The sequence below is a fragment of the Tupaia chinensis genome, unplaced genomic scaffold (genome assembly GCF_000334495.1).
Source record: "Tupaia chinensis unplaced genomic scaffold, TupChi_1.0 Scaffold143756_1, whole genome shotgun sequence".
Lineage (NCBI taxonomy): Eukaryota > Metazoa > Chordata > Mammalia > Scandentia > Tupaiidae > Tupaia > Tupaia belangeri.
In genome coordinates this window covers 1,026,713-1,046,167 of record NW_006203605.1, presented here as the reverse complement: position 1 = coordinate 1,046,167, position 19,455 = coordinate 1,026,713, and the positions used below count along the sequence as shown (strand labels likewise).

The 19,455-nt window shown below is 46.7% G+C and overlaps 1 protein-coding gene across 6 annotated transcripts in view; it reads left to right on the top strand.

The window, feature by feature from the left end:
- Window positions 1-19,455, top strand: part of BBS9 (Bardet-Biedl syndrome 9) — a 296,326-nt gene that overhangs the window by 136,901 nt on the left and 139,970 nt on the right. For 5 of the 6 annotated variants that reach the window (XM_027766864.1, XM_027766861.1, XM_027766860.1 and 2 more), the window contains 6 exons: window positions 352-533; window positions 5,018-5,094; window positions 7,075-7,128; window positions 12,522-12,624; window positions 13,352-13,456; window positions 16,407-16,421. In XM_027766864.1, coding sequence (XP_027622665.1) covers window positions 352-533; window positions 5,018-5,094; window positions 7,075-7,128; window positions 12,522-12,624; window positions 13,352-13,456; window positions 16,407-16,421 — 536 coding nt within the window. The remainder of the gene's footprint in view (window positions 1-351; window positions 534-5,017; window positions 5,095-7,074; window positions 7,129-12,521; window positions 12,625-13,351; window positions 13,457-16,406; window positions 16,422-19,455) is intronic. The other variant, XM_027766862.1, reaches the window with a different exon arrangement.

The window sequence follows — 19,455 nt, the reverse complement described above, 5'->3', positions numbered from 1 at the left end:
CCCCCCCTGCCACTTCCTCACTGTCTAGCCCTGGGCCCGGCCTCCAGCCCCCCAGCCCAGCTGTGTCCTGACCCGCTGCGCCCCGCCGGGCTCAGGTCCCCGGACGGTGGTGGCTATTACAACCACTGGGATCCCCGTCCTGTGAGGGAGCTTCGCACTGGGAGAGCTTCAGTGAATATAAATGTTAGTGGAAACAATTGAATCGAGGCTTTGAAGTAAAAAGAGATGCAGATGTATTACATAGTCAGTTTCTCAGTGCTGTGTTCAAGCTGAATTAAGTAAAAATGTAGTTGGTTAAAATTAAACCCACGGAATTGTCTAAGTATGTCTGTTTTCTCGCCCTTACTGCAGTGACTTAAAGGGAGTGGTGGTCACGCTGAGTGACGACGGCCACCTGCAGTGCTCGTACCTGGGGACAGACCCTTCTCTGTTCCAGGCCCCAAAAGTTGAATCCAGAGAACTCAACTATGATGAGCTTGATGAAGAATTTAAAGAACTTAAGAAAATCATCAGGGATGTTAACAGATCACAAGGTACCTTATTGCAGCTTTTTATTATTTAATTTTTGTATTTCTTATAAAATTCATGCTGTCTTGCTTATAGATAATGTGTTGTAGGGATTAATCTTCCTCCCCCAGGCTTAAAGTCACATTTATAAAAGCAGTGTTGCTCTTTAGCTCACAAAGCCTTTGTGCTTACGTGTTATCAGGTGTGAAGCAAGATGCTGTGTGAAGATAATGCTTCCGTGAACGGGTCTCAGAGATAACTGTATCTTTTTCCTTTAAACTAAGAAAGGAAGGAATACTGGGTTGCTGGGAAAGTCACGATGTATTTTTCTATGTTTTTTATGCAAAAATGTGTCATGACTTTTCTGACAACCCAATACTTCTTTGGGTAGTGGTTTGAGGTCTTGAGAAGAGCATTGAAATTTAGAGGGGGTCATTTATTAACTTCCAATATCCTTGAGAAACTTTCAGTTGCTTCTTTTAAAAGACACTAAAGCAGTTCATGAGTTACCACTTTTTTTGGAACACTGTAGTCACTTGCAGCTTCGCGAGTGACGCAAGTTTGCAGCTCACTGCAGCCCGAATGGAGGGCAGCCTCTGCCATGGGCTGGCGATATTTTCAGTTCCCGAGTTTTGAGTAACTCAATATTATCTTACTTTGGGGCTCACAGGGGTCTAATTTTTTTGTGAATTAGAAGGAGAAACGAAACACCAGCCCTGCGGTGAGTTGAACATGTGAAAAGCATTACTTCAAGTTCTCTTTTCAGGGTCAGGTGAAAGTATTCTTTAATGAGAAAAAATATGGACTGTTTTCACATAGAAGAAGTGTTAAAACGAGGAGGAGTAATAAAAGAAGCAGAGCTTCAGACGCCGACCGAGCACAGCCCCAGCCTTCACCTCGGTCCAGTCACTTCACCATATTTACCTATTTTAAATCCGTGGCACCAAGATGGCTTTCCCCGGATCTAGGAACTGAGATAACATATTTTTAAATATGAATACTAAAATAAAGTGATTATGCTTTGGCCTCACACATTCTTTTAACAAGTTTTTAAAGTCAACCAGCGAAACTTGGATCTTCTCAGTACTTGCAGTTATTTAAGAAAACCTCTTTGTTGTCAGTACCCTTATGTCAAATAAATAATGGTTAAAATTGGATTTGTCATTTCCAACATACAGAATTTCTGCACTGTTATTTTGAGAATTTATGGAATTCCGTTTCATTTTGTCATTTAGAAAGGTAATTGGGAAGGAGTGGCATGTTTCCGAAACATGAAATTTCCAGAGTTCATTAAATAATGTGACTATTTACTCCAAATTTTGGGTCTTGAGATTTTTCCCTTTCCATAAGCAATGTGATAATAATATTTAATTAATGTGAACTGTCTATAACATCTCATATAAAATTCCTATGGTAGAATCACTTCTTGGCAACCTCAGTGATGTGCTTGGGTGGGAATGGTTAGGCTGCTCTCCTTGTCACCTCCTCGATCCTCGTGTTTCTAGAAATAACTACAATGAGGCTATGATGTATCCACAGATGACTGCAAAGTTCTTCATTTAGGTAACCTGAAATTTTGTTAACGTTTGGAGTTCCCTGTATTTAAAAAAAAATTTGTAAAGAGGTTTTTGCCTTAGGGCATGCACACTTGCCAGAGGGGGAGAGAGACAGAGACAATGATAGGGGAAGCAAGGAGTCACCTCCCACCCCCCGGGGATGGCCTTGCTGAAATCCCTTCTCTCCCATTCTCCTCCCAGGATCTTGGGCATGCACACACATGTGCCTGGCATGACTTTTAAGCTGCTGGGTTTGGGACTCAAACCTCAGGCGGCCACGTAGGAGTCCAGTGCCATAACCACTTCAGCATCTGCTGTCCTCCTCTGAACTTTTTATGCCTCATTTTGTTTTATTTCTGAAAAAGAAATGAAGAGAAACCTTTTGAAAAAGAGTCTTTAAAAATATTTTGTTTCTAGATACAGAAAAAATTTAGTGTTCAGTACCTTTTGAAAACTGTGGTGTTTATTTGAACACTTGTAATCATATAAAGGACCAGATTATTACAGAAGATTATGTGAGGTTGAGACTCTGAACTTTCTGATGACCTCATTATTCATTTAAATGCCAGTTATTTTAGTATAGTGGCTTTAACTTGCAAAACAGTTCATAATCTCATGGGCTGTGTTTAGCATTTAAAGCTTTAAAAATTTTTTTTGAGGGAAGAGTTGCAACGAAATTTAAAGCCAATTTAAAGGGCACATTTTGTTGTACACATGGTCTGTATTAACCACTGTAATAAAAGTGTTTTTGAAGCTGATTTTGTGTGTGTAAATTATATAAGGAATGTCTGTTGTAAGCATGAAATTATAGTAACAATTTCTGTATGGCTCATGGACTCTGAAGCTTTTTATACCAACTCCTCGGGAGCCCTGTCCGGTGTTTTTGTTCACAGGCCTACAGCCTCCTGGTAGGACTTACAGAGAGCGGGCTTCCTCATCGGGTGGACAGGGATTGCGTACTTGTGGGGCTGGCATGCAGTGCTGGGTGCAGTGTTAACGCAGGGGGAGGGAGAGGGCAGCTGGCCCTGCAGTCTGCGTCCTGGGTGTGCGTGTTTGTGATAACGAGGTTGAAGAGTATCAGAGATCCTTGTGCTCAGGGACGTGTTCCTGGGGGTATATTCAACTGCATGCAACAGGGTCCAGACGAGGCAGCTCACGCTGGGTGGAGGTTTATTTCTCACGTCAATGTGGCCTAGTGCCCGCCGGCGGAGGCTGGTGTGGCGGCCACAGCCATCAGGCTCCGTCCCTTCTACCCCAGGGTCATCTATCTCCCGGCGGGCTCTGGAGTGCCTGCCTCACGTCCGCAGGAGTCAGCCCTCCTGGAGCTTCCCTGGAAGCCACTCTCGGCGCTCTGCTTACATCTCCCAGGCCACACAGACCTGTGACGGCTGGGGACGGCTCTGGAGTTCTCTCCTGCTCAGGTTAGGGTTGGCCTCAGTCGGGAGCTGCAGCATGGCTGTCAGATGGGCAGGGACATGCTCTGCCCGGGTGGAAGTTCATTCTGGCTGCTGCGGCAGGTGGGGTGCTGGACGGCGCTGTGGCAGCTGCTCTGTGCGGAGTGGGGCCTGTGTGGGCCGCTTCTAGTCGGTCCTCCTGGCGTGGGGAATGCCCTGTCAGGTCCCAGGGTGGCCTCAGCAGTGCAGGGATCACGTGCAGGCGTGACCATCAGGGAAGGGCGATGCTCCTGTAGGGAGGGGTGCTCCCAGAGGCCTGTGCCCCTCCCCTGTGTGCCGATCCCTCCCCTGCCCCGCTCACGCCTGAGACTGCAGGTCGGCAGCCAGAACCACTGAGCTCGCCCCTGAGGCCTGGGAGGCAGCTTCCTCTGAGATGAGAGCTCAGCCAGGTCAGGGCTCTGCCACTTGCGGCGGTAGGACAGGGCAGGCAGGAAGCAGAAGGAGGCCTCAGGCTGCACACACACGCACATACACATGCACACGCTCGTGCACGCCAGCACGCTCCTTGTGCTTATTTAGCATCTTTGTTACTTGTGAGTATCTCATGCAATGTAAACATGCTCAGAATTGGGGAAGTAACACGTGTATAGGAGAAACACTCAAACCGTACTAAAAAGGTGAACAACGAAAGGTAAATCTCCCTTCCTTAAATTCTAAATTCTAGTTCTGCTTTCTTTTTTAAATTAAAAAAAAAAAATTGGATGCACATGCTCCTCAGGGAGATAAAGGAGAGTGGGACAGGGAGGAAGCACCCCCGCGGGGCGCGGTCCTGCTGCAGTCCCCCTGCTCTCCCTCCCGTCGGGACTTGAGACGCGCACGCCCAGCGTGTTTCTCCAGCACCAGGCCCGGAATCCCACAGTGGCCACAGTGGCTGGGGCAACCCCGGTTCTACTCCGTAAAGCCATTCCTCACCAGGAGTTCCTGTGTACACGAACAGCGCTCACGGGCCGCACTGCCCTGCGCCTTCTCCCTGAACAGCGGCGTCTGGGTGTCCACGTGTCGGCGTGGCCAGGTGGGCTGTGCCGAGACTCAACAGTCTTGGCCCCTGAGTGACATGGATGGCCACAGCCTGTCTCATATACTTGTTTTTTTAAAATTTATTTGTTAGAAAATGACTAGAGCTTCTTTGGGAATGTCTACAAGTAGTAGATAAATTCTCGCGAGTAGGATTAAGTCACCGGGCGCGTACATTTTATATTTTATATTATAGCCAACTGACCTTCAAAGGGTTCTACGATTTGAGCTTCCACTGGTAATTAGGAATAGATTAGAGTTCCCATTGTGGTTCATCAGCTGCTCGCATCTTAGCTGGCGTCTTTGGAGAAAGCATTCTCCTTCACCGTGTTGCGGGGAGAAGGAGCGGCAGGTCCTGTGAGGCAGGGTTTCGTCCCCTGTGAGTCTGTTTGTGGGGTTATTTCTCACATGTAGGTAACCCTTTAAAGAGAAACTACATAGGTTTTACTTTATGACAAATATCCCTTTTTTTCTTTTTAATTACAGGTGTTTGGCCTGTGGCTGAGAGAGAAGATGACTTGAAAGTTTCTGCTGTGGTCTCTCCTGACTTCGATTCTGTGTCTGTAGGTATACGTGCATATTGAAAAGGGTTTGTGATAGTGGTGGACTGATGAATTGGGGTCAGAAGGTACTGGTTTAAATTCTGGGCTGTCAGAAACGCCGAGGAGAATAACACGTTTGTAGGCTTTCGTACTTCCTTGATTAGAATAGTCCAGGAGTTTCTTGGGCAGGATTAGAAAACTTTAGAAAAGCAGTGTTAGGGCAGGGAGGTTCTTGCCTGTTATTAGTACTGGACCTAACTTAAAAAACAAAACGTTCTCAGTTCTCTTGTATAGACATAACCCCAGTCCAGATGAATAATACCCTCACGATTTATGTGGGAGGCTGTTAGAGAGTGTCTGCGCACGGCCTAGCCAGGCTCAGTTATGCTCTTTATTAGATGGAGGTGCAATTGAAGAGTAGGTGGTAGGTCCAGGAATTCTTTCTGCCCCTACTTCTCTCCGTGTGAACCAAGGCGAGGTACTTTAATTTTCTTGGACTCGATTTTCTGGTCTGCAAATTGGGAGTCACCGTAGGGTCTCCTTTGCTGAGTGGTTGGGGCAGCAAGAGGCCGTGGCCAGCTTCTGTCGTGCGTGCCGAACGTCGGTCTAGAGCCCGGATCTCCCCTTCGACTTCTGCCGATGCGCTCATGTGCCCCCCTGTGCCGAGAAGAGGCGGAGTTTTCTTAGTTAAAAATATCTCAGTTATTAAAGGACAGCGAATCTGATCTGGTTCATTCTGACATGGCCTCGTTCTCCAAGATTTCATGCAGGCATTATCAGAGAATGTGTCACTCCGTGGTCTTACTCTGTTGTTGAGTGAGCATTTTTTCCTTCAGTGTACCACTCTGAAAAATCAGTTAGAAGGAAATGTTTTTTTTATATTACCCCTGAGTTCCTTGAGGTGGAGGCCAGGGTGGCCTGTACTGACACTCACAGCATGTCTCCGTTTATAACATGCACCAACACAACAGTGTGTCCACGCTCCGTTCTAGGTGTGAGGCCATCTATCTCCATAGCATTGATTATGTGTGATTAAGGAAAACAAACCTCATTTTATTAAGATCAGGGCTGAGAAGAACGACACGTTTATCTGGGAAATACAGGAGCTCTTCTACACAATACAAAGAACAAGTCAGTTAACGCTTTTAACATTTAAGAAAATGTGCAAACAGAGTAGTTACAATAGTTCACCTTTACTTTCTTTTTTTTTTTTTTTGAGCGTTTTTTTTTTTTTTTGAGCGTTTTTTTTTTTTTTTGGTGAGGTTTTTGCTGTAGGGCACGTTCGCTCACCAGACAGACAGACAGAGACAGAGAGACAGAAAGCGAGAAAAAACCCACCCGGGGGGATGGCCACACTGCAATTCCTTCTCCTCCATTCTCCTCGCGGGATCTTGGGCACGCACGCACATGCACCTGGCATGAGTTTTAAGCCACCGGGTCCGGGACGCGAACCGCGATCGACTACGTGGGAGTCCAGCGACATAGCCATTAAGCCAACTGCTGGTCCCACCTTTACTTTCTTTTTTTTTTTTTTGGTGAGGTTTTTGCTGTAGGGCACGTTCGCTCACCAGACAGACAGACAGAGACAGAGAGACAGAAAGCGAGAAAAAACCCACCCGGGGGGATGGCCACACTGCAATTCCTTCTCCTCCATTCTCCTCGCGGGATCTTGGGCACGCACGCACATGCACCTGGCATGAGTTTTAAGCCACCGGGTCCGGGACGCGAACCGCGATCGACTACGTGGGAGTCCAGCGACATAGCCATTAAGCCAACTGCTGGTCCCACCTTTACTTTCTTGAAGAGAGGGTGTTTGAACATCAGCTTGTAACTTTCCAGAAGAAGTTTTTTGTAACTTTCCAAAGTTACAAAGAACTGGCTGTTTCAGTGATGCGGGATAAATCTGTCCTGGTGGGCTCTGTTTGTGTGGCACCATGCGACATGCCACGTGACATTAACGTCACTCCTTCGTGCCTTCTTGTCTCACTTCTGTGTTTACAGCAAGCTCCTGATGGCGAAGCAGGCGCTGACCGTGTCCCCTCTGTCACAGTGAAGGTACTGTACCACGTCGCGATCGTGAACGGGTCACTTTGTTACTTTGTGAGACGCTTTTGGAAATGCGAACACTTACATTTGTTGATTTCCCAAAATCTTGGGGAGTGAATAAAAAGCTCCATCGTTACTTGCAAATGTGAAACTGATTATTGCATTTATAGCAATATGTGTTGACTGCGACATTGTTACGACCTGTTCCTACAAGTATTGAAATGTGTAGCATAATCCAGGATCTGCTTTCCTAGAAATAAAGGTGACATTTTAACCCTACTGAAGAGATCGTGTGGTCACCATTCCCTGTGGACAGGCCAGCTATGTGGTCGCGCGTGGTGCGCTCAGAGGTGACGCTGGGGAGCCCCGTGGGCCAGCATCTCCTCTGTGCGTGGCTTTGTGTGCGCGAAAAGAATTTCTAGTCATTTGCCGTGAAATTGCCGTGAATGGATGTATCTATAGAACGCAGTAGTGAACGGAGCCACACACGGGAGTTAAAACGGTGCGAAGATGCGGCCTTGGTTAGGGCTGTAAGTCCTGCCAGTGTAGAACGTTAGAGCTAGAACTCAGTAGAACCCTCCTGAGGAATTTCGGTTGAAGTGTGGTCTCCAGTCAGCAGGTTACCACACTGGGAATACATATCCCTGCTCGGACCTGGGGAGCCGGAGAAAGTTGTGGGTTTTGGCGACTCACTGAATCAAACTTGGACGAGGTTTTCTCAGACTGTGGGCTGCTGTCCTTGGAGGGGCTTGACGGCACCAGGTGTTCCTGACTGTTCACCGATGCTGGGCCCAGCGGGAGTCCGAGTGTGGAGCCCTTGGGTTGACATTAAGGAGCCCAATCTTGTAACGGTCTCCTGAGCTCATTTATTTGGATTCTTGCCGTTGGAAATAAGGGTGGTCTTTCCCCAGTCTCCTTCACCGTTGTCTGGTGAAAGGCTAAGTGGCAAGAAACCAAACTCTTGAGACAGTAACTATGGAGTTTCAGGAGCGATCTCTGCTTCTGCGTCTGGAAGCCACATGTGCACCTGCCTGCTGGTCCTGTCCAGTCAGGGACACGCGATGCAGCGACCTCGCGCCTGACCGGGTCACGTTGCCCGGGAAGGGGAAGCACACCCTTCATTCCCACATGCTTCCTAGGTTTTTATATGTGATAGCCACTTCAAAGCAGGGGTGTGGCACTACTGGAGCGCCTTCGCTGTCGGGACCGCCGTTGCTGTCCGGAGAGCGTGACGGGGAGCCCAGCGCCGGCCGCGGCCCAGCAGGACCCACAGCACATAGCCATGCCCTGTCCCATCTGACGGCTTCTTACACATTTTGGCTATAAATCTCTCCTTATGGCCTTTTTATAGCAACAGCAGCCAAGATATATAAGCATGCCAGTTTCCATCATAATAAATGCTATTAATTGAGAATAGTTTCTGTCTGTTCCAAGGGCTTGAAGATGTGGCGGCCCTGAGTGTGTGCACGACGTGTGGCCGTCTGTTCAGTGGCTCTCAGACCCGGGCTTCGGACTCATATTTGTATATCCAGAATAGAAATCCGGTTTCTATTTCCTAAGGATTATATTTCATTTCATTAGAAGTGGAAAACAGCATGGAAAATTTTTGTATTAACACTTTATGTTTTCTCCTTAATATTCTATAATTACTTTCCTCTGAAAATGTAAGGCTTACGATCTACGATCTAGCCAAGACGTTGACTCTTTTGGCTCAAACACAGCTACTCTTTGTCACTGCAGTTGTTTCCACCTCACGTCTCCTTGCTCTGAGTGGGGGTGCGTCGCCCGTGGCTGTGGTTCAGTTAATCTGTGTCCACAGACTGCCACGGCGGAGGGTACAAACCAAACGCAAACGCCCCGTAACCACTAACACCGTGGGGCTGCTGTCCCCTGGAACCCTCACACCAGGCAGAGGCAGGAGTCTGCTCTTTCACAGCTGCTGCTGCTTTAAGGAATCCTCATCTGCAGTTTAACAAGCACAAGACGTTCCTGCTCACGGCTCTCAGCTCTCAGCACTTAGTGGCTCAGTGGGCTTAGAGCGCGCTCTCCACCCTCAGCCCTGTTCTAGACTGAGACCGGGATGGGAAGGCCGCGCTCTCCACCCTCAGCCCTGTTCTAGACTGAGACGGGGATGGGTAGGCCGCGCTCTCCACCCTCAGCCCTGTTTTTCAGAGTGTAAAACAGGAATACTTTACTCTTTGCCAAGGTATTTGGAGACTTCATCGTAGCTGGGTGACAGCGCGGGTTCTGGTTCCCAGCAGTGGCAGTTAGGCCAGGTCCTCTGGTCCCAGTCAGGGTGGCCAGGGCGGGTCATGCCCTCTGTGAGCCAGCTCTCTGCCCTGTAAGGGCTGCAGGGAGCTCTCGCCTCACGTGTGGGAGAGAGAAGTGAGAGTGCACGTGAGTACTGTATTAGCACACCTCCCTGAGGATGGGAAGCTGCTTGCTGTTATTCTCGGTAACGTTCGCGGTTTCTCTTTAAACGCACACACAGACTAGCGCTGTGTTACTGTCACTGTGAGACGTGGCGTCCTGTGCTGTGTTCGGTGGACCGGTCTTTGAAAACCCACCTGTCTGTGGGCCTTCTCGCTGCAGTTGCCATCATGACGGTGGAGGGGTCCCGGGAGGGTGTCACGTCCTGCGTGGTCGGACATCCTGGAGGAAGTTTCCATGGCGACGGGCTACCCCTCCCAGGTCGCCCCAGGCTGTACAAAGTAAAGACCGAGGATACGTGGGCTCTGCTGTCTACCCTGTTCACCTACCTCAGTAGCAGTCTTTTAACAGTTTCACCCTGCAGGCCAAAACTTTTTTATTTTTTAGGTTTTGCCATAGGGCACGTGTGCTCGCAGGAGGGAGACAGTGAGAGGAAGTGAGAAATCTCCCCACCCGGTGGGGCATGGCCAGTCCCTTCCGCATTCTCTCGGGATTTGAGGCACGCATGCACCCACGCTCAGAAATCACCCGTGATTTCTAAGCTGTCGGGTCCGGGAATAGAGCCGCGCTTGGCCCTGTGAGGATCCAGTGCCTTAACCGCCATGCCACTGCTGGCCCTGTTTGACTGACTTTTACATCACGTAGAGTATGCACAGCACCTGAGCTATACGAGACATGAGTCAGCTGCGTGTGTGACGTCCGCAGCCGGTTGTTCCTTTCTGGGTGTTACTTGTCTGCGTTGGTGTGTGTATTGTGTGTATCGTTAAGGGGTAGGTGATGCACACTTTTACCTAAGAGAAAATTCAAAACTACTTCTGTTCAAAAGAAGAATGTCCTTGGGACCAGCAGTCGGCGTAATGGCTACATCACTGGACTCCCATGTAGTCCACTGTGGTTTGAGTCCCAGACCTGGGGGCTTAAACTCACACCGGGCGTGTGTGCGTGCGTGCCCAAGATCCCGAGAGGAGAATGGAGGAGAAGGGATTGTGGTGTGGCCATCCCCCCGGGGGGTGATTTCTCGCTTTCTGTCTCTCTGTCTCTCTGTGTTTCTGGTGAGCGCACACGCCCTATAGCAAAAACCTCTCCAAAAGAGAAAAAAAGAATGTTCTTACTCTGGGTCAGTTGGTTGTGACGTGTGTCCAGTGACTGCACAGAGCTGCCCCATGCAGAGCAGCCACCGGAAGAGTGGTCCTCTCCAGACCCCCCCGCCGATCAGGAGCCACAGAGCAGAGCGTGACCCGTGGTGCCCTCAGCAGGGGCTGTGCTCCACCACCAGCCACACGGGTGATGTCAGATGACAGACCTGGAGTGATGGCCAGAGAGACTGGGGCTGTAGGGACAGACCTGGAGGGATAGCAGAGACCGGTGTGGGAAAACAGACGCTGAGGAAGGAACACGCAGCTATCCGGGGAGGATAGGAGAACTCCTTCATCCGCTAGTGGGGCATGGAGTCAGCACTGAAGCTCCGGCTGCCCTTGGGGTTAAGCGCAGTCATTTATGGGTGAGTTGGGGAGAAGTGCTTTGCAGCAGGCTGAGGGTACCCTGTCAGGAAGCAGCAGCCCAGAGTTTGTTTTAGTGAGAAAGGGTCAGTGGGTATGAGATTGATGGACATCCCTCATCTGAAATGCTAGGGGTCACAAGTGGCTCAGATTTTTTTTTTTTAAATATTTTGGGATATTTGTGTACACACAGTGAGATATGCTGGGGATGGAACCTAAGCCCACATGAGAAATCATTTTTCTTTTTCTTTATTTTGGAGAGGTTTTTGCTATAGGGCACGTGCGCTCACCAGAAAGACAGAGAGAGAGACAGAAAGTGAGAAATCACCCCTCAGGGGGGATGGCCACGCCGCAATCCCTTCTCCTCCATTCTCCTCTTGGGATCTTGGGCATGCACGCACACACTCCCGGCGTGAGTTTAAGCCACTGGGTCTGGGACTCAAACCACGGTCGACTACATGGGAGTCCAGCGACATAGCCATTATGCCCACTGCTGGTCCCGTGAAGTCATTTTCACGTGTGCCTCACAGACAGAGCCTAGAGGTGGTCTGGCACAGCGCTTCCGCAGTCCAGCATTTCGACTGCGACCTGTCTGCCCCACGAGGTCAGATGTGAAATTTTCCACTTAGGGCGTCATGCTAGCACTCAACAAAGTTCAGATTTTAGAACATTTTGGATTTCGGATTTTGAGATTACCGGTGGATAGCCTGAGACCTCACTGTGGTTTTAGTCTGTGTTTCCTTAGCAACTGAGACACTGAGCACCCTTCATGTGCCGCTGACGGTCTTTCTGTCTGCCACAGAGGAAAGTCCATTCAACTCCTTTGCCAGTTTCTCGTTGGGTAGAATGTTTCTTTTCTTCAAAGGTTTTTGTGCTCGCAGAAGACAAAGAAGTGAGAAAGCACGCCCGAGAGGGGATGGCTGTGATGCATGTCCTTCTCTTCCATTCTCCTCCTAGGATTTGGGGCACACACATATGTGTGCCTGGTGTGATTTTCAAGCTGCCAGATCTGGGACTCGAACCCTAGTCAGCCTTGTAGGAGTTCTGCACCTTAACCACCATACCACCTGCTGGTCCCTGGGTAGAAAACTTTTTTTTTTTTTTTTGCGCTATAGGGTGCGTGCGCTTGCCAGAAAGACAGAGAGAGACAGAGAGACAGAAAGTGAGAAATGACCCCCCAGTGGGGATGGCCACACCGCAGTCCCTTCTCCTCCATTCTCTTCTCGGGATCTTGGGCACGCATGCACACATGCCCGGAGTGAGTTTAAGCCACCAGGTCTGGGACTCGAACCATAGTCGACTACATGGGAGTCCAGCGACAGCCATTACACCATCTGCTGGTCCCAGAAAACTTTAATATGCTAGTGCTGTTGCTGCGTTTTGTGAGTACTCCTTTTCCCTCAGGGATGCTCTGTAGTTACTTGCTGATCTGGCTGGGATGTGCTTTTCTGTTAATACTCTCCGTTCCCCTAGGTCACGCTCCAGAACCGAGTGGTGCTGCAGAAAGCCCGCTTGTCAGTCTGTGTGCAGCCACCATTGGTGTTGACTTGTGATCAGTTCACTTTTGAATTTACGGGTAGGTATTTTGCTTTAGATTGCAGTCTATCATAACGTGAGACTAAGTTATAAAGGTAATCTCCCATTTCGAGGCTATGTTTCTGGCTCCCAGATTGTACGGTCTTGTTCATGTTTTCCCTCTGATCGTGTTTGTAGCACTACAGATTTCTAAGTGCTTTCCTTAGGTATGGGCCTCTAATTACATTTAGATCTCCTGATCTGGAACACTTTCTTCACTGCTTTTCCTCTTCTGACCTGTGTATTGAGTCAGTAACGACCGGAGAGAGAACACTGACTTTGGAGTGGGGCCCGGCCGCACCTGAGCCCCGTGTCCTCTTGCTGTTTAACCTTGGGCAGGCTACTTTTTCTAAAAATGATCTTTAAAGTTTATTTATTTCTTCACTGAGATAAGAGAGACAGACGCCCATGGTCCCTGCATGGCGATGCGTCACCCCCGCTCGTCCTTGGACGGGGGACAGGCTGTGCTGTGCAGGCTGCCGGGGCCCCGGGTGTTCACTCGGGCGGTTGTGGGAGCCACAGCCCAGCTTTCTGCAGACTGCTCTGCAGCTCATGTGCCGTCAGGGGGAACAGCGTCTGCTTTCAGAACTGGTGCGCGACTTCGCTAGGAAGTGAGTCCACACAGGACACCCATGGGGGCCTAGGCGAAATCTCAGGGCACCTGGCGAGCGCTGGCCGTGCCCCAGCCGGCCCCACGGTAACTGGCATGGCTTTCTCGTTGCTTTCAGCACCGGACATGACAGAGACAGCCGCCTTCTCTGTTTATCTGAAAAGGAGCTCCCCCCCGTCTGAACTGGAAGGGGCCGCCGTGGTCTCCTACTCCAGACCAACAGGTAAGAGTACGGGTTCGCCATTCAGACCTGTCAGTCCTTTCCGTCTGGAGGTCGGAGAGCTGTGAGGTCAGGGCTGATCTACTCAGAGCTCCAGTAACTTAAAGGGTTAAATGTTTAAGACAGCAAGATGTACCATAAATATAATTAGATAAAAATATTCTTTTCTACCATTCAAAAATGATGTTTTAGTTATTTTTATGTGTAGGTCTTTTGAGTTGATTTCCATATATAATGTTTTCTCTTCAGTTAATGGCAAATCATACATGTTTTTCCTCCCTGAAAGAATGTTACCTAGTTAGGTTTAATTTATTTAAACTTAAGGAAAGGCTGGCCTGTATTAAGAAGAAAGAGTATGTGGATAAATCTAAAACTCAGACAGTATTCAGTTTTTTTTTTTCTCAGCAATTACATTACTTAATTTTATTAATCATTATTATTTTTTTAAAAATTTTTTTATTCTTCTTTTTTTTTTTTGGAGAGGTTTTTTCGCTATAGGGCGCGTGCGCTCGCCAGACAGACAGACATAGAGACAGAAAGCGAGAAATCACCCCCCCAGGGGGGATGGTCACCCTGCAATCCCTTCTCCTCCATTCTCCTCTCGGGATCTTGGGCATGCACGCACATGTGCCCGGCGTGAGTTTTAAGCCACCGGGTCTGGGACGCGGACCGCGGTCGACTACGTGGGAATCCAGCGACATAGCCATTATGCTAACTGCTGGTTCCCATTTTTAAAAAAACATTTTGACCAGAGAGAGACAGAGAGAGGGAAAGTGAGAAATAAGCCATCGAGTCTGGGACTTGAACTGCGGTGGGCCACCTGCTGGCCCTGGTAGTGTTCAGTTTTAGGTATCGTTTTAGTGATTGAGGAAAAGTCTCTGGTGTCTTACATGTTCAAATATTTAAGAACACATGTTAAAATTTAGTCTGTATGTGTTTGAGAAAGTTTTATTTTTTTAATTTTAAAAGCTTGACTTTAGACCAGGTGAAATTCATTTATTGTAAATTTCAACTTACAGTTGAGTCTAATTTTTGCTAGTTTTCTTTCTTCTATCCTGTATAGTAATTTCTTTTTCTTTTTTTTTTGTCATTTTCTTTTTATTATAGATATAGGGCACACATCTCGTTACTATTTTTTTTCTTTTTTTGGAGAGGTTTCTTTGCTATAGGGCGTGTGCGCTCGCCAGACAGACATAGAGAGACAGAGAGACACAAAGCGAGAAATCACTGCCCAGGGGGGATGGTCACGCTGCAGTCCCTTCTCCTCCGTTTTCCTCTTGGGGTCTTGGGCACTCACGCACACGCATCCGGCGTGAGTTTAAGCCACTGGGTCCGGGACTCGAACCGCGGTCGACTACGTGGGAGTCCAGCGACATAGCCATTATGCCAACCGCTGGTAATAGTTTGACAATCAGTCGACAGGTAGAAAATAAGAATTAGTAGTCATTGATTTTTTTTTAAACAAAACTTTTTTTCTTTCTTTATTTTTGAGAGAGATTTTTGCTATAGAGTGTGCATGCTCACCAGGAGACAGAGAGATGGAGAGACAGAGAGACAGAAAGCGAGAAATCACCCCCAGAGGGGATGGCCAGCCTGCGGTCCCTTTTCCTCCATTCTCCTCTTGGGATTTTGGGAACACACACATGCGCCATCATGAGTTTCAAGCCTCTGGGTCTGGGACTCGAACCACGGTCAACTATGTGGGAGTCCAGCGATGTAAGCATTATGCCATCTGCTGGTCCCTAAACAAAACTTTACATGTAGCTGATGACAGGATATTTCAGCAACATTTTATTGGGGTTTTTAAATGTTCTGTATAGTTTTATTGGTTTTAAAAATGCTTCATTCATCTTTATTTTTCCCTCTATTTGTGCTTGGTTTGCTTATTTTGCAATGACTTTTGTAATTGTAGTTTTTCCTTGTCTAAGTAATTTTTTGGCTTATTCATTGACAACTCATATACTCTGATATGGTTTTACTAACGTAATGTAAGTATGTTTTAAAAATCTATTCTGCTCTAGATAGTTTCGCTTTAAGTCATTTTAAAAATTCTTTTTTAAGCAGAAGTGACCACCTTATCTATTTATCGTATTTTCAAATTTTGGGGCTGTGTAAGACATTTTTATGTTTAAATGGCCTTGATTAAGCTGGCTTCATAAAGACACCAAGCCTCCCTTAAGGGCTAAGGCATAATTAACTTTCAGTTGGATATTTCTGAAGTGTTGAGATTTTTCAGTGTTAGTTTAATTTGAATTGAGAAGTGCAGAAGTTACGAGCAGTTGGCTAAGGTACGGAGCTCCTTCATCCCTCACTGAGCATCTCAGTAATCACATGTGTCCCCTCCTGCTCTGTGGAACACACTGGTGTGGAGGGCACTGAGGCAGCAGTTCGCCATTTCATTTCTCTTCAAGGAAGAGTAAAGGTACTGGTTGAAAATAAATTTAAAATAGGGAAACGGGTCATGGAAAGTGGGCACAATGCTTAAAAATGCACTGCAGAGTATAAAATCAGCCCGTGAACTCTGGGTACACATCGATTTTTGGCTCTTGGATGTTTCTAGACAGAATTGAAAAGATTGTACCAGCAAGCACAGGTAATCGTTGGTTGAAAGTGAATTGGAAATTAATATTTAAAAGGAAAAATAAAAGAATACTAAGACAAGCTAAAAACAGAAGGTATTATTTATAGTAGTATCTATTCAGATCATTTTAAGCAAGAGTAACTAGAAACGTTTATACTATGTTTTGACCTGTCGCTAAGCTTCTTTTTCATTTAATGCCCTCAACATCATTTCCATATCGAGTCTCCTTAGCTGTTTTGCTAGATCACGGATCTTTACTTCTTCAGTTTTTATTTTTAAGCAGATTTGTATTTAATTTGTTTTGTAACTTTTACCACCAATAATTTGTTACATTCTTTCTTCTCCCTTTTTTTTATTGTCTCCAATGGATAGATCGAAATCCTGATGGTAAGTAAAAAAAAATAATTCAGGAGAAAATCTCCTAGCTGTGATTTATCAATGAATTAATTGGTATGAGTTTTAACTTGGCAGTTCCTTGGGACGATACCACGGTGTCTTGATCCTGCCAGGGGGAGCAGAATAGATGTTTCCGTAGAAATGTATAATTATTAGCTGTTTCAGAGTCATGACAAAGAAAGAAGCTAGGAGTAAGAATAGAAGGACTTTTTCTTTTTTTTTTTTTTTAAAGGTTTTGCCACTGGGCGTGTACACTTGCTGGATAGGCAGAGCCAGTGAGAAGGAAAAGCAAGAAATCACCCCCTGGAGGGATGGCCATGCTGCAGTCGTTCCTCCTCTGTTCTCCTGGCATTTTGGGCACACACATGCCTGGCATGAGTCTCACGCTGCTGAGTGGAGTCCAGTGCCTTAACCACTACGCCATCTGCTGGCCAACATGCCACTGAAAATTTGTTTCTTTAAATCATTGTCTATTTACTTGCATGTTATCCTATTTTACTTAAAGAGTAAGAGAAGAAAGGTGTTTGTCACTGATTCTAAATTTTCTCCTCCCCACGTGTGCGATGACGCCCCTCGCTCTGAGGATGCCGTGACACCGTTTGAGGCCCGTCTTGTCCTGTCAGAATGTCACTGAGGTCTGCCCCTGGGACTTGCATAGCTCAGGCTAATTGTCACCCATTGGTCCTCAAGTTCTCTGTGACCCTGCTGTGATACTGCCCAGAGCACGAGTCCTGTCAGCCCTGTCCTTCGGCTGCCCCACACACTCGAGCGCATTGAGGCAGGGATCTGGCACCTGCTTTGGAGCTGAGCAATGTCAAGGGACACAGCAGACCCTGACTGCGTTTCCTGCACAATTTCTCCTTCTGGGACGGACTTAACGTGCTGGATTATCTTCACGTATTAGCTGTTTGAAGAAAAATCTAAGTTAACGTTACTAGCTACGAATTAAGGAGACGTAATTTGCATACTTAGAGAATGACAGCACCATCTCCTTACTGTGGTTGGGGTACCAATAACCTGGGTCGCACAGTGCATGTCATCTCGCTGTCCAGGAGGTGAACATGTATTTACGTGAGAAATATTTTAATAGAAATAGCTATTTACTTTCATAACATAAAGCATACTTCTCAAGTTTGAATTTAGGTCATTAAAAACTTATGTGTTATTATTAATATTTGTATTTAACTTCACGAGATTGCATGCACCTGCTAAGATTTTGGATTAATTTTATAAAATACCATATTACTTCAATTTTTAGTTTTGAATTGAAAAAAGCAGTACACGTTAGTATTGATAGACATTTATTCCTTCTTACTGTAAATTCAGCACAAATCATATGGAAAAAAATAATAATTTATGGAAATTTTACTATTTCACTTTAAAGCAAAAACTGGTGTTCATCATCTCTTCAGATGTACAAGTACTTTAAGACTGTGCCTAAGCTTTATGATAGAGTTTAAGTTTGCAGCCACACCTACTAGGCAAGAAAGTAGTATACAGCCGCTTACTCTGACTAACCCACTAGGCTTCTTATCTCAGACACTGACCCATGTGTGGGCCACTGTGCTCAGGCTGTATTGCAGAGCAGCAGTTCTGTCTTACATGTGGGAAAAGAAGCAGACGAGGTTCTGCACCGTCCCGTAGGGTAGTCCCCACCATTCCCGCATTGAAGCTGCATGCCACGCGGCGTGAGCGCGACCACACAGTGCACAGCAGATGTCACAGGGTGGTCGGGCTCCAGCTCCCAGACATCACTGCCCTGGGCTCCTTGTCGTCACCATGGAGTGACCCTAGAAGGCCCCTGGAAGGCCTTCTGAAGGCGCTCGCACTGTGGCTGTGTGTGCATGGCCACTCCACTCTCATATATGTGCTCTTCTTTCTGGCACATTCTGGGTTCCTGTTTGACTGTGATGCTGGGCTCTTGGGTGTGCCAGGTGTAATTAGAATTCTCTTCCTGGAAAACAGTTCTGTAGGAGTGGCTTGGACACACATAGTGTCTTTACGTGTTAAATAATTTTGTGATTAATTGCACCATGGTAGTTGCGAGTATCCATTTCCTCTAGGACATCGGAAGGAAAGGTGTTTGGAGGAGAGAGTAAAAATACTGCAGAATGAAGTCAGTCTGAAGAATGACTAGGCCAATATGGGAGTAAAATAAATGACAAAAACTTACTATTTTTTTTCTTTTTTTTTTTAGAGAGGTTTATGCTATAGGATGCATGCGCTCACCAGAAAGACAGAGACAGAGAGATAGAAAGTGAGAAATCACCTCCCCCCCCAGGGGGGATGGCCATGCCACAGTCCAATCTCTGCCGGGGACCAGCCTCGGTGGGGGTGTGTTGACTCGTCGGAGGCAGTGCTGGGAAGAAAGACTGAGGCCTGGTGCCTTTTTTGTGCATGTCCTCAGTCGGACACCCTCAGAGATTGCTCTCTGGAGAGTGACTACTGCTAGGAATCATCGTGCCTTTTTATTGAAAACGTGATACATGCAAGTGAATGGGGGAGAGGCTATGTGTTCTAGTTATCAATTCATAAAATTTTAACATCAGGGAGCATAAATTTCATTCAGGGTTTGATTAAGGGCAGGTCTATTAATCATTGATACAGTTCAACAATTGTTTGATTGATGAAAGCAGGTTCTTGGGAACTTCAAGGAGTGCGGTTTTGGGAAACAGTTCCAGCAAGCAGAGTTAATCATCAGCTGATGTTCAGCAGCAGCCGTCTCATGATTACTAAAAGAAAATCTCAAGTATATAGGTATTAGTTCTTATGGATCTCAATAAAGAATGATACTTATATAATTCTATAGGGATCTAAATTTTAATTAGAGGAATCCTAATATATCTATCTATTTTAAAGGGATGAGCCTGCTGTTCACTTGGTGAGAATAAGGGGATACTTTGAACAGCTTTTCCAATTAGCAGTACTGGTTTTTCTTAAGTCAAAAGTAAAATGACTAACAAGTTAATGAAAAACTTTAAAATGGGTTTATGGTACCTAAGTGTTTTGTTGTGGATTCACTTGT